We start from the raw sequence: 13,015 nt of genomic DNA on the forward strand, positions 1-13,015 counted from the left end.
CCTATAAGCCATTTTCTTACAAACCAAAAAGGAGTCTTGGAGGGTCTGGCTTTCTAAATCCTATCTATTTGATTTAAAGTTATGGACAGTGACATGATAGTAAAATGAAAGCCAATGTGAGATCTCTAGTCCAGAAGCAGACTTTACAGTAGCCGGGATGCTGGTCTCTTGATAAATCAGAATTTCCTTGGGGCTTTGAAAAAGCAGTACTCAGCACATCTCCCTGTGCCTGCTCAAGTTCTGAACCACTACAGAGAATCACATATATTGTACAGATACTGGAAAGTGCATCTGCATATGTCCTTTAGACTCCCCATTTGGGCTTACCAAGGCTGACATTCTGAAGAAGTCGGCCATATTTTTATATACAGGTCAAAGATGTATTTTACTTTATTCATATTTAGACTCATGCCTACAGAGGCCAATGGGCCTCACTGAAGGCTTTGGTTTCTCCCAGTTGATGCCCTTTCACAGAGGCTACTCCTTGAACTTCATCCTGCAGACACCATTGGCATGACTGCTGCTCACGTCACTGAAGGATGTACATAGACCACATCCAACCAGTTGCCCTGGAGTTGAATTTGATAAGTTTAACATTGTAGAGCCTGATATGTTAAGTACTAGGAAGAGAGGGTTCTTGTTACATCTCCTATTACTTCTGCCTAGCGTGGTGTGAAGACTGTATATCTGCATGGCTTAACATGTTAGGGAAACCCAGAGCTTCTGCAGTTTGCCCAGTTATACATGGTTGCATTTTAGTAGAGAGCTCATCATTCAGTCCTTCAGCAATGACACCTCACCAGGATTCTCTTTCACACTTTTATAATTCACACAGCCATAGCTAATACTGAAGCCCGTATTCAGGAGAGAGAGAGAGAGAGAGAGAGAGAGAGAGAGAGAGAGAGAGAGTTAGTTTTCTGTCTTCTCATATTTTTCTGGTGTCAGCTTTTAACCATTTTGAGTTCATGAGGAACAAGTTATTACTTTAGTAAAAACTTACTCTAGTTCCCGGGATAAGAGTGGTATCTACTTAAAATGTGCCAGTGTTTTAAGGAGTGGTAAACTGACCTTTATTTGAGAACTACTGTTATATGTTTGCTAAGGCATAAGGGAATCACTATGCTAAACATTAAAAAACAAGACAAAACAAACAACAAAAGCAAGAGAAACAGAGTTTGACCCTTATTTCTTCTAGAAGAATTACTCCTAAGGCCTGGAAACTGTTACATTTCCTTACATCATTTCTCTTCTTTTCTTGCTCTGCTCTTAACATGAAATTCTGCAATGCCTGGTGCCTGTCTCATCCACACTGTTGTTAAAATCATTTTACTTCATATCATTTATTGTAGGACAATAGGAAATAGATACATCCCTCTCCTACCATGGGTAATACAAAGCTCTTAAGATTAAGCAGTTTATCAACTGATATAATTATATATTACAGGCATAATATTTTCCAAGGATAAATATTTAAACTCAAGGTGTCTGAAATTTTAATAACTTAAATAATCAATATTTTCACAGTTCTTTTCATTTGTTTTAGGAGTTTAAGATTCCCATGAACTGCACTCAACACTACTGAGTCCTTAATGGAATTGTAGAAAGAAAATAAAACCAAAGTATAGTGACTAGAACAGTTGTTTATCTTTGTTCCTTTAAGAAAGATAAATGTGATCACTTTGCAGTACTGGAATGTGAGACACGTAATACAGAAGAAACATGCAATGCAGGGTTCAGAAGATAGTGTTGGTGACTTGTGGTCACTCAGAAACCAAATCTCTAGCTCCCAGGGCTGGAGCTCATCAGCGGAGTGCTTGCCTGCATGCTTAAGGCCATGGATTTGATTCCCAGAACTATCAGAAATAAATAAAAATGAAAGTTAATGTCCTAATCCTGTTAGAAAGAAAGAAAGAAAGAAAGAAAGAAAGAAAGAAAGAAAGAAAGAAAGAAAGACAGACAGACGTAAAGGGCACTTGGAATTTTAAAGCAACTCAATTAATTTGCCAGTGAGGAAATAAAAATCAATGAGCAGATACAGACTGTTTGTCAGCTGTACCCTTGCAGAGGACTAAGGTGACAGCTTTGATACCACTGTAATGACAGGGTGGTGGGAAGAGTTGTCATGGTAACAGGAAGCCATGGGGGTGGGTTCTTAAGAGAGGAAGACATGCTGAGTGATATTGTATTCTTCCATTTTTCCATGGCTTCCTGGACAGGTTACCTGGAGGGAGGAGGTTGGGAGCTTGCTCTCATAGAGTCTTTATTTAAACAGTTTTACACTGGGCTTCCAACAAGATACACCTATCAATCATTGTTAGCAGTTGGGCTTCAATGGTGCACATCTAGATAACCGAGGTGATTTTTTTCTAGCAGTGAAAGCGAAGGTGCGGTTTCATAGTGGAAAGTGTGCAGATTGTACCTGATGTGTTTGCTAATGCTCTAAACTCTCTCTTCCCCCACTCTGCTCCATTCCTTTGGCTCAGTAGAATTGATGGTATCAACCAAAAGTGTCAATGTAAGTGAGTCTTAATGGGCTGAAAGGGCCCTGGGATGAATTGGAAACGCACTTAATCCTGTTAGACTTTGCCGTCTTAATTGTATTCACCGTGAGGTTTTGTTTTGCCTCCCCACTCCCTTTAACCAGAGAGGGTCTAATTGCACTCCCTCTGCAAGTTTATATAAATGAGGCTGGTGTGTTTGAGAGAGCACAGTCCCTCTGGCAGGAACATCTGTGAGAGGAGCACTCTGTTTATTAACATGGTCACCCTGGGTTGACTGCATCATTCTTTTCTCCAGTTTAGCTAAAATTGTAATGCTAATGGCTTCTACGTGTACCTGAGGTGGTAAACCAGTACAGCAGCCTTTTTTTTTTTAAACTTGCCAGCATTTAACATATCACTTAGTGGCCATTACTAAGAAAAGAGAAGTTCAACTTATACTGGCACAGTGATTTTACCGGGATATGCCTGGTCTGATTTGTTCAGTCTAGTCTTTGGTTTTACGCACCCAATGTGATAGATTCACATTTAACTATGCCTAAGGAGACCTTACATGAAAACGTCCAACATACTCATGTTTCAGATCAGATAATGATTGTATCAAATTTTATTTTCTGTGGAAAAAAAATCCTCAGTGCCAATTTTAAGACTCTTAGGAGATCTGAAGTTAATGGGGGGAAAAAATCTCTGTTTAATCGGTTTTTGTTGTCTGTATACTTTATGTTTGTTACTACAAAATAAAGCCTCGGTGAATATCTAGTTGTGTATATATAAATGAGTCTGCAACAAAGTAACAAAGAACATCCATAGTCCATCAATTCCTTTATTTAAAACTAACAGTATTGACCACATGTAGTGTCTGTGTGTATATGTGTGTGTGTGTTGTGTGTGTATGTATGTGTGTGTGTCTTTAGAAACCATCCATTGTTCTCATGATATTGCCCAAGGCCTTAGGCTATTATTAACTTTCCTAGATTGCTATAGTTGCCGAGTGTTATTGTCTGCTGGAACTCACAGTTGTTGCTTTTCGAGGCCTGTGCCCTTAATCACTGGGCATTATTCCAGCTGAAAAGAAAATCATTATTTCCTGATTAAAGCAAATTCACTAGCACTCTCCAATAAGCATTATTTTTGTAAATCTTCAAATTGGACTCTGTGTGTATTTGAGGAAAGGAATTTTCATTCATTTATAAATATTCTGCTATTTAGACTATTACCACAGCCTGGCCTTCTCTCAAGTTTGGGAGGCTAAATGCACTTTAAACAAACATTTCTACAAATTGAGTGACGTCTGTGATGGTTTCTTTTGCTGCTCGCAGATGTTGATGAATGTACATCAAATCCCTGCAGTAATGGAGATTGTGTTAACACACCTGGATCCTATTACTGTAAATGTCATGCTGGATTTCAGAGGACTCCTACGAAGCAAGCATGCATTGGTAAGACAGGGACTCTGCACGGAAACCAGTTCTGTGAAATAAGAGTCAGCAAGGCTGTTGAAGTTAAAGGAAACTTATTAAAATGAGACGCGGATTACTTAAGCACTGTTACATTGTGGGTTTGTTTTATGATGCCCTTTGAGAACCTTCCTTTAAACGTAAGCACCATGTGCATGTATAACCCAGGCAATGGAGTATCTGGCTTCAAAACACTTTAGTCGGCTTTCTTTGCCTATACAGCACGGCTTCCTTTCTCCAAATAATGTCAGCATTGCTGTTCACTAGGATTAAGATTTATAGTTATTTTCAACTACTGGGTTTTTCTTTTTTTCTTTCTTTCTTTCTTTCTTTCTTTCTTTCTTTCTTTCTTTCTTTCTTTCTTTCTTTCTTTTGCCACACTCACAATTCAACACGGAATTGTTCCTTGTCTGAGTTCAGTCTCATTGCTTCACTCACCAACACCCAAACCCTACCTCACTGCTGATTCATCTCAGAATTCCTTTACCAGACAAGTCCACTTGTCATTCATTTCCTGCTCATCCGCGCTCAGTTAGGTGCCTGAATGGACTTTCTCCAGCAATTGTCTTTGTGTTGCTCTGAAGCCAGAAATTCCACAGTTTCCTTCACTGACCCAGCACTGGGTTCTGACTTTTAAGGCTTCCGTCCACTATGTCAAAAACAGCTGCCTCAATGTCTCCGGCCCCCTCCTACCCACTCTTAGCTAACTGCACCCTGTGTTCCTTTCTCTGTCTTTCCCTCTACACCCACCATCTGGTAAGGAAAAAGAAAGTGCTTACATTTTCTATTCGAAAGGAAAGGCTAGTGAGTGGTGAGGATTTCACTGAGAAATAGCATAATCCTAGACATCATGTATTAAACTACAGTGAATATTTCAAACTGCATGCATTATCTTACTATTTTCTTCAACGGGCATTACAAATAAAGACTGTTTGACTCTCCTTAATCTTTTCAGATATTGATGAGTGCATCCAGAATGGAGTTCTATGTAAAAACGGTCGATGCGTGAACACAGATGGAAGTTTCCAGTGCATTTGTAATGCTGGCTTTGAATTAACCACAGATGGAAAAAACTGTGTTGGTATGGAAACCTCTTTTCCCTTGAAAAAAAGATTTTTAGGGGATATACATTTTATTTAGAACCACACAGATGATGGCTACAAAGGCTTCCGTTTCTCATGTATGAAAGGACGTTGGCCACGTTACCTGGGTAAATAAAATATGAAAGCATTTCACACGACTAGAAACGTAAAGTGATAGAAATAATGAGCAATGAATGCGATAGCAACACACAATTTGTGGCTTCTTGCATTTTTTCCTTTGTGGTACCTATTTAAGTATAAGTAGTTATTCTTCAACAATGTGCCGAATTTTAGATGCCATGGTCGTGACACTGGCGATATGCAGAAAGGGCACCCAACTTCAAAGTTTGGGAGAATATGGCGATATTGATATCTATAATAACTGAATCTCTAGGTTGGTGTGCTTAGCTGAGAGATAGATGCCAAAGAGATGGGGAACTCAAACACTCACTAAGGAAAGCACAGATCATTCCATCTGCAATGAGGCTCACTGAGCTTGAATTCCATTGTAAACGTAACACCCACCAGGAAACAAAAGACCATTGATGTTTATAGGGTCCTAAAATCTATTCCTTGCCTTTGCATTCATTATACTGAAGGTCCTTCAAGCCTCCACACTCCTTGTGTTCATGCCCTAGACATCCTTATTTTTTTTAAGTGAAATAAATAGGCGGTCAGCCCTGGAAACACATACAGACAAGCAACATTGTGGAGATTGAAGAGATTATAATTTATGTGTTTAGGAACATCAAGGGCAAATGGGGAAAGAGACAATGGATTTGAAAGAGAGTAAGGAAGGGAACGTGGAGGAAAGGGTTGGGAGAGAGGAAAGCAGAGGGAGAAATATTGTGATTATATTATAAACTCAAAGCTAAATATTTCTAAAGAGTGGAAGCGTACCCTCCAGGACAGGATTGCTACGGAGGTAGGTTTGACTGTAGACTGTGGAAGGAGAGGCGTGGTTCTCTAGAGGCAAGGGGTCAAGGTCACTGTGTCTTCTGCCACAGACCACGATGAATGTACAACGACCAACATGTGCTTGAATGGGATGTGTATCAATGAAGATGGCAGCTTCAAGTGCGTGTGCAAGCCAGGCTTTGTCCTGGCTCCAAATGGCCGCTACTGCACAGGTACGTAGAGCTTTGAGGTAAGAAAGCCACCCTGACTCACACACAGCCCTTGGATCATGCAAGAGTATATTCTCTGTTTCAATTTCATGTTATCCATAGCTCTTGCTAGCTTAGGAAGGCAGATGTTCTAGGAAGTAAAGCTTCCTAGGGAAACATATACTGTGAACTGAGAAACAGTGTCTGAGAAACAATGGTGTCTTTGCAAAGAGGTAATGGTATAGGAAAAATTAAGGAAATGGCAGAGTGATTTGATGAAGTCTGAAGGAGACAATACAGAAGCAATGTCTTTCTGTTTGTTGGCCAAATGAACAAGAGTAATCAAACACCCTTGCAAAGTTTTCATTTTTATATATTCCCAGGACTGGATTTTTCTAAGGTCATTTTTATGGTGCTGTATCACATATATTCCATAGAACTGATCTGCAGATGCTTTGGAAACATATCATGAATCTACTGTCTTAATTTCATTAAGTGAAGACATAATTTGAGTGATTTTCATTAGCTATTTTGTTTATGAAGCAATTTTGGAGGCCAAATAATTTTAATAAATAGAGGCCCCCTGGAACCACGTGACACTGTATGACATTCATACTCACAAGCAGAGCTTTGTGACACGGAACATGTTTTTGTGGTTTTTGTCTTGGAAGCAAGCTTTTATTTTTATTTCCGTTTCCTTTCTTCAAGGAAACCAACCTTTCTGCCTTCAATTTCACCAGTCTACCTGAATAAAATAAGATTTGTTACCAAGTCCTATGAGTTCATTAGCATCCCAGGGACAGTGGGGACACTAATTGGTGCCGAGTTTATGTATAACAGATAGGTTTTGACTTTGCAAAGAAGGGGAGTACAAGATGGAGTGGAACAGCTATAGCTTTGGACTGATACCTCAGGGTCATTTGACTGAGATTTAACAAAGGATAGGTGACCATCGTTGTCCCGTGCCATGCAGGATTGCACAGCAGTCTAGAACTTCACCTGAGAGTCTCTTAGGAAAGTTGAATGCGTCTGGAAGATGTCTGGCTTTACCCATTCATCCCTCCTGGAAATCATTCTTCATCGGCTTTCTTACTACAAATGTTAGAATCTGTATGTCTTGACTTACCACTTCTGTGTCTGAGGTGTGCCTCTGCTGTTGAGAAGTCTCCTTAATGCTGGGCAGCATTTGATAAATACAAGTGGACTGGAAATTGCAAGGCATATCTCAGCTTTTTGTTGTTGGTGGTGGTGGTATGAAATGTTCAAATTAATGTCAAAGCAGAATCTACTTCTGTATGAAAAAAAAAATTGTAAAAACTGACCATAGATTTGTAGAGATTTACTTCACTTAATTTGGGTTACATATTAGCAGAAGTAAACAAGGTTATCAAAGAGATAATAGAAGTCATAAGACTTCCTTTTTTTCTCAACACACACAGCAGATTTTATGCAGCCTTCTATAAAATGTGCTTGATAGGACTATATTGTTACAGAGGTCAGTTTGCATTTATATATAATCGTCTACAAGTCACTCAGTTAAAAGGCTGATAGGCTAGAGCAGTTCAGCCAGCAAAGTGTGTTACTCAGTAATGGACCAGCTTCTGTTCTCCCCTCCCTCCTCCCCCCCCCCCCCCCCCCCCCCCGGCAGATGTGGACGAGTGCCAGACTCCAGGCATCTGCATGAACGGGCACTGCATCAACAACGAAGGATCCTTCCGCTGTGACTGTCCTCCCGGCCTGGCTGTGGGTGTGGATGGGCGTGTATGTGTTGGTAAGTGAAGCCTTCTGTAAGGGCCCAGTGATCCCAAGTGATCTCTGAAAACTGGGGTATGTCTACACAAAAGAATAGTATTTGACCACAAAGAGAAGGCGTGCAAAAACACAAGTAAGGCTTCTCTCTCATTCCAAACGAGAGGTGTCAGTCACAAAAAGGCCACATTGTGTTTGATACCGTTGATTGGAAATGGCCAGATAGGCAAAACTGCATGCGTTTAATGTGGTTGCTGAGGGGCAGAAAGGACATGGTGGCAGGAGGAGGACATGCTAGCTAAAGGACATGCAGATGTTCCTAAAACCCACTGTAAGTGAAAACTCTTAAACTGTAGAATTCCCAGGGGTAAGTTCTATGGCGTATAAGTTACATCTTAATAAAACCGTTTTATAAAATTGAGACCCTAAACTCTCTCTCTTCAAAGCTTCTGATGGTATACAGAGAAATAGAGTTCTGAATTCAGTAGCTCCTTGTGTTGTTATTAACCACAGCGTATGAAATTGGGGATTATAAAAGCCGGGCAGTGGTGGCACATGCCTTTAGTCCCAGCACTTAGGAGGCAGAGGCAGGCGAATTTCTGAATTTGAGGCCAGCCTGATCTACAGAGTGAGTTCCAGGACAGCCAGGACAGAGAAACCCTGTCTCGAAAAAAGGGGAAAAAAAAGAGAGAGAAAGAAAAAAAAGAAAAAAAGAAATTGGGGATTATAGTTCCATTCATGTAAACTCTGAACTTTTGTTCAAATAAAGCCTGAAACATGAGCAACTCGTGCCATAGAAGTGCACTAATATCTAAAGCTTAAAGTATGCAAGACTACTTCTCATTGCCCTGAAGGGAGACCGTGAGGCTGAATACACATTTTAGCCCACTACTCCGAATTTCTCTTGGAAACACCTGCTGAATGGACTGCCTGAAAATGAATCTGAAGGTGGAGCTTTTGAGAGGCTGCAGGCTCTTCAAGGCCTAAGCAATAACGCAGTGATGACATGGAGAAGTTAGGAAGATACATTAACAGAGTTTCCCCTTCCAAGGGATTTTGTGAGAAGTGGAGGAGGTCCTTTTCTCACCCTCTGACTTTCAGCTTCTGCAGGAGGACAGCAAGGTTTGGAAGCATATTTGAGAGAAAGGAAATTCTTAACCAGAGTATTTTAATACTTTACTTGTAACTCTCGAATCCCAGGAGGGGTAAGGAGGGACAAGGAAGGGTAGGCAGATGGAAGTCATCTGTTCTCTCAAATTCATCCTCTGTCCAGCCTAGGCTCCATCCCAGCCTGCAGGTTGTCAATGCTTTGTCCAGGGGAATTTCGAATAGAGGAGCTAGAAGAATGTAGCTCCTTCCTGTGTGGAGAGCCCGAATATTTTTCAGTTGCCTTAAACCACTCAGTTGGCTTTCATCAACACCTAAATGATCCCGTTGAAATCGAAAGTGAACGTAAAGCTGGTTTAGGATGGAGAAATTATTTTTTCCTTCCAAGCAGCCAATCTATTAGCATTTATCACAAAACTGATGTTCAAAACCAAGACTTGGTTCTTTTATCCACATGCCTGGAACATATCAGAAACCTGTGGAATGCTTTTGTGAGATTTTTTTTTTGTCCTTGTGGCGATTTTAGCCTTTTAACATAAAGCACCATTTATCCGGGTGGAAAATTATATATTGCTATTCTCATACTAAGGTGGATTTCTTTGGTTCTCCCAATAAACAGTGGGAACTCTTGTTACATTAGGAAGAAGTCACGCCTACATCTTATTTGCATTGGCTCTTTAACTGAGGTATTTTTTTATTATATCTTTGTTTCTATAAGAATTGAGATTTTTAAAAAACTTTTGTAAAATTAAGCTATGGTTTTAGTGTACTGAAGAACCGTGGCTCAGAGTGTAAACAAGAGACAAAACCTATGCTTCCCTACCATCCCCATCCTTTTAAACTATTTTGTAGTTATTTCAGTAGACAGAGCAGACCCCATAATGAAAGAAGAAAAGTCAGGATATCCCATAAGTTAATATTTAGGTAACAGAAAAAAAAATCTATGAAGATTTTATTTAATGGAAGAGATCCAAATTTAGACACTAGAATGTTCACTAGCATATAATAATTAACATTTCTAGCTGAGTTTCAAATAACAAATTCCCTTCCCAGCTCAGCTCTTCAGTGGGTGATGGTGGAGACAGGGATTCTTTTTATTACTGGAACCGCCCTAGGATGGCTTTGCAAATATTTAAAGTCGCTTTGTGTGCCTGCCACATGGGGCCCTTTCTTCAAAACTTATCATCCTCTGCCCTCTGTGTTCATCATACACATCCACTGTGACCTGAGGCTAGCCTCCTTCCACCATCTGGTCATTGCTGACACAGTGGGTGTCATAGCACTGGACTTGCCTCTTAAATGGAATAAAAAGCCCTTGCTGGGATCCCATGGAACTCTTTTGGCCTTGACAAGATGTAAGCAAGAAGAGCTTCAGTTATAACCCAGGCTGTGCACAGAAAAACTTACCTTTTTAATAACCATTCTCTTAAGAGCTAGCTACCTAGATTATAGATAGATAGAAAATAGGCAGGCAACAGATAGACAGACAGACAGATCCTTGATGTTGGGCAGATACGAGAGATCTGTCATTAATTTCTCTATATTCTTCAGGATGGAATCTCAACTTTACCTTACTATCGGAAAATGTTTAGTTAAATTTCACTTTCAGCAGGCTCATTTAAATACACGCTTTAGAACATTTCGTCATGTTTCAAAAGCCTAATATATTTCTTTTTAGAAAGTTAATGGTTCCTTCTTTACCAGTTCTGTTTACTGTGTGCTATTGGACAAGGTAGAGTCTCTCTAAAAACAAAAAACAACAACAACAAAAATGCCTGTCCTCAGTATCTCTGCTGATTAAGTATGTTAGTGCTGCATATTTCACATGTGTAAGGAATTATAAGATGTCAGCTCAGAGCAAACAGTTAATGAGAGAATGGTACTGTGCCTGGAGGGATGACTTAGTGGTTAAGAGTACATAGTACTCTTGCAGAGGACCCGACTTTGATGTCTAGCACCCATTTTTAGCAAGTCACAATCTCCTGAGACTCCAGACCCACGGTATCTGATATCCTCTGGCTTCATGAGCACCTGCACTTATGTGTGTGCATGCCCACGTAATTAAAAAATTAAAAATAAAATCTTATTTAAAAGAAAAAATAGTACTTTTTATTTTATTCGCTGAGAATAATGGCATCATATCTAGTGTGAGTCTTGCGAGTTGCTGTTTTATGTAGTGAAGTTGACATTAAAAAGCAAGTAATGCAAAATTAGTATTCTGCATTTATACATATTTTCCTAGTGGCTTCCAAAATTTGCTAGTGTACTGGTAAAACAAAAAAATTCTCAAAATAATCTCATTTTAAAGAAAACAACATGCCGAAATGTAATATTATATGTAAAAGATATGTGTGTGTGTGTGTGTGTGTGTGTGTGTGTGTGTTAAATGCATATATTACTCTGGGCCACCCAGTTCCCACACAGGTCCTGTGAGTGCATTCTTGTAGCTCACTGCTGTCATTAGTCTTTCTTATTGTGACTAGGTTATCTGATTAGGGAAATATGAACTGAAGTTCTATCTTGGGATCCTTGATCATAATACTGTCTTTGCCAAAGGTCAAAGAAATAAAGTTGCTACTTCTTGGGTCTTTGTTTTTCTGAGTGTTGTTTAGCACCTCACTTAATGTTTAAGTAGCATTCCTTGTTTATTTTATAAATTACTCTACTGGTGAGCAAGGTGTGTAGTAATCTGAGATAGACCATCTACTGGAGATCTGAATTCAAGATGGGTGTAGCCCTAAGAACCACACAAGAATTATGCTGCTCTCTTTCTTGGGGACCTTCTTGTATCAACTGCTCTCAATAACTTACTTAGCCAGTCACACTAACTGGTGTGTGATGCTTTTTGCTCCTGTGAGAGATTCCACACCTTTTTGCCTACTGCTTTTATTCTTTTATTTTTATTTTTTTACTGATTTATGTTTGTTTTTTTATTATTTTTTTACCTTCATATACCTTGGTGAAAGGTATGTGGCCTTCTCTAAGGCCAGAAGAAAGTGCCAGATACCTTGGAATTGAAGTTACAGGTAGTTATAGTTTCCCATGAGGGTTGTAGGAACTAGAATCGGGTTCTCCACAAAAGTAGCAAGTACCTTTAGCCCCTGAACCATTTCCTAGCCCCATCAACTTGCTTTTGAAAAACTGTACACTGTATTTCTTGTCCTGAAAACAGCAATAACTTTGACCACATTGGACCCTTCCAAAGCCCTCACAATTATCCTACTTTAAATCAAAACTGTGTTTCGCCAGATTAGAATGACAACTCGGGACTCTCTGGCATGTGAATATACAAGCATCTCATTGTTTAACAGAGATATGAATCTAATGCCTTTAATGGTTAAAAACTGCTAGAATATAAGAAAGCATTAGGAGACACATGCTAAGAAACAGATACACTTATTTCCAACAACTTGTGAACAATGTTAGGGGCTTACAATGGGAGCCACCTCTGATGAAATTACCATGTTCTACTGCTTAGAAACTTTGTTGCCTCTCTGACCTTTAAGATGTTCAAATTTTTTTAAAAAAAATAGTTCATTGTTTACTACCTCATAAAACTGTAACACGTTTCATAAGACTAGAGAGTGAGGGAATGAAGTAGAGTAGGGTTTTTAGGGGTGTGAATTGGAAAAGGGGAAAAGAGAGGCACCTTGGGGGTTGCTCAAGCCTACTGTGAGTCCCAACTTGGGCCTTTGAGAGTCTGTTACTTTGACTTTTTACCTATTCTTCCTCAGCTCTAGTGACCTCTTTCATGAGGCCATGTCTGCATCACCCCTTAGTACAGTGCCAAAGAGAGAATGGTCATTTTCTTTTTCTTATGTTTGTTTGTATCTTAATTTGTTGTTTTGTTTTGTTTCTACAACAAAATGCCACAACCAAAACATCAAGTTGAGGAAGAAAGGGTTGTTTTTTTTTTCAGCTTATACTTCTAAGTTGCTGTTCATCACGGAAAGAAAGTCAGGACAGGAACTCAAGCAGAGCAGGAACCTGGAGGCAGGAGCTGATGCAGTGGCCAT

At 39.6% G+C, this 13,015-nt stretch overlaps 1 protein-coding gene across 1 annotated transcript in view; it reads left to right on the top strand.

Moving 5' to 3' along the window:
- The window catches only part of Fbn2 (fibrillin 2), a 208,441-nt gene that overhangs the window by 107,710 nt on the left and 87,716 nt on the right, over positions 1 to 13,015 (top strand). The window contains exons 12-15 of the mRNA XM_034518514.2: positions 3,818 to 3,937; positions 4,911 to 5,036; positions 6,045 to 6,167; positions 7,792 to 7,914. Of these exons, the coding sequence (XP_034374405.1) occupies positions 3,818 to 3,937; positions 4,911 to 5,036; positions 6,045 to 6,167; positions 7,792 to 7,914 (492 nt within the window). The remainder of the gene's footprint in view (positions 1 to 3,817; positions 3,938 to 4,910; positions 5,037 to 6,044; positions 6,168 to 7,791; positions 7,915 to 13,015) is intronic.

The sequence above is a fragment of the Arvicanthis niloticus genome, chromosome 14 (assembly GCF_011762505.2).
Source record: "Arvicanthis niloticus isolate mArvNil1 chromosome 14, mArvNil1.pat.X, whole genome shotgun sequence".
In the NCBI taxonomy this organism is placed as follows: domain Eukaryota; kingdom Metazoa; phylum Chordata; class Mammalia; order Rodentia; family Muridae; genus Arvicanthis; species Arvicanthis niloticus.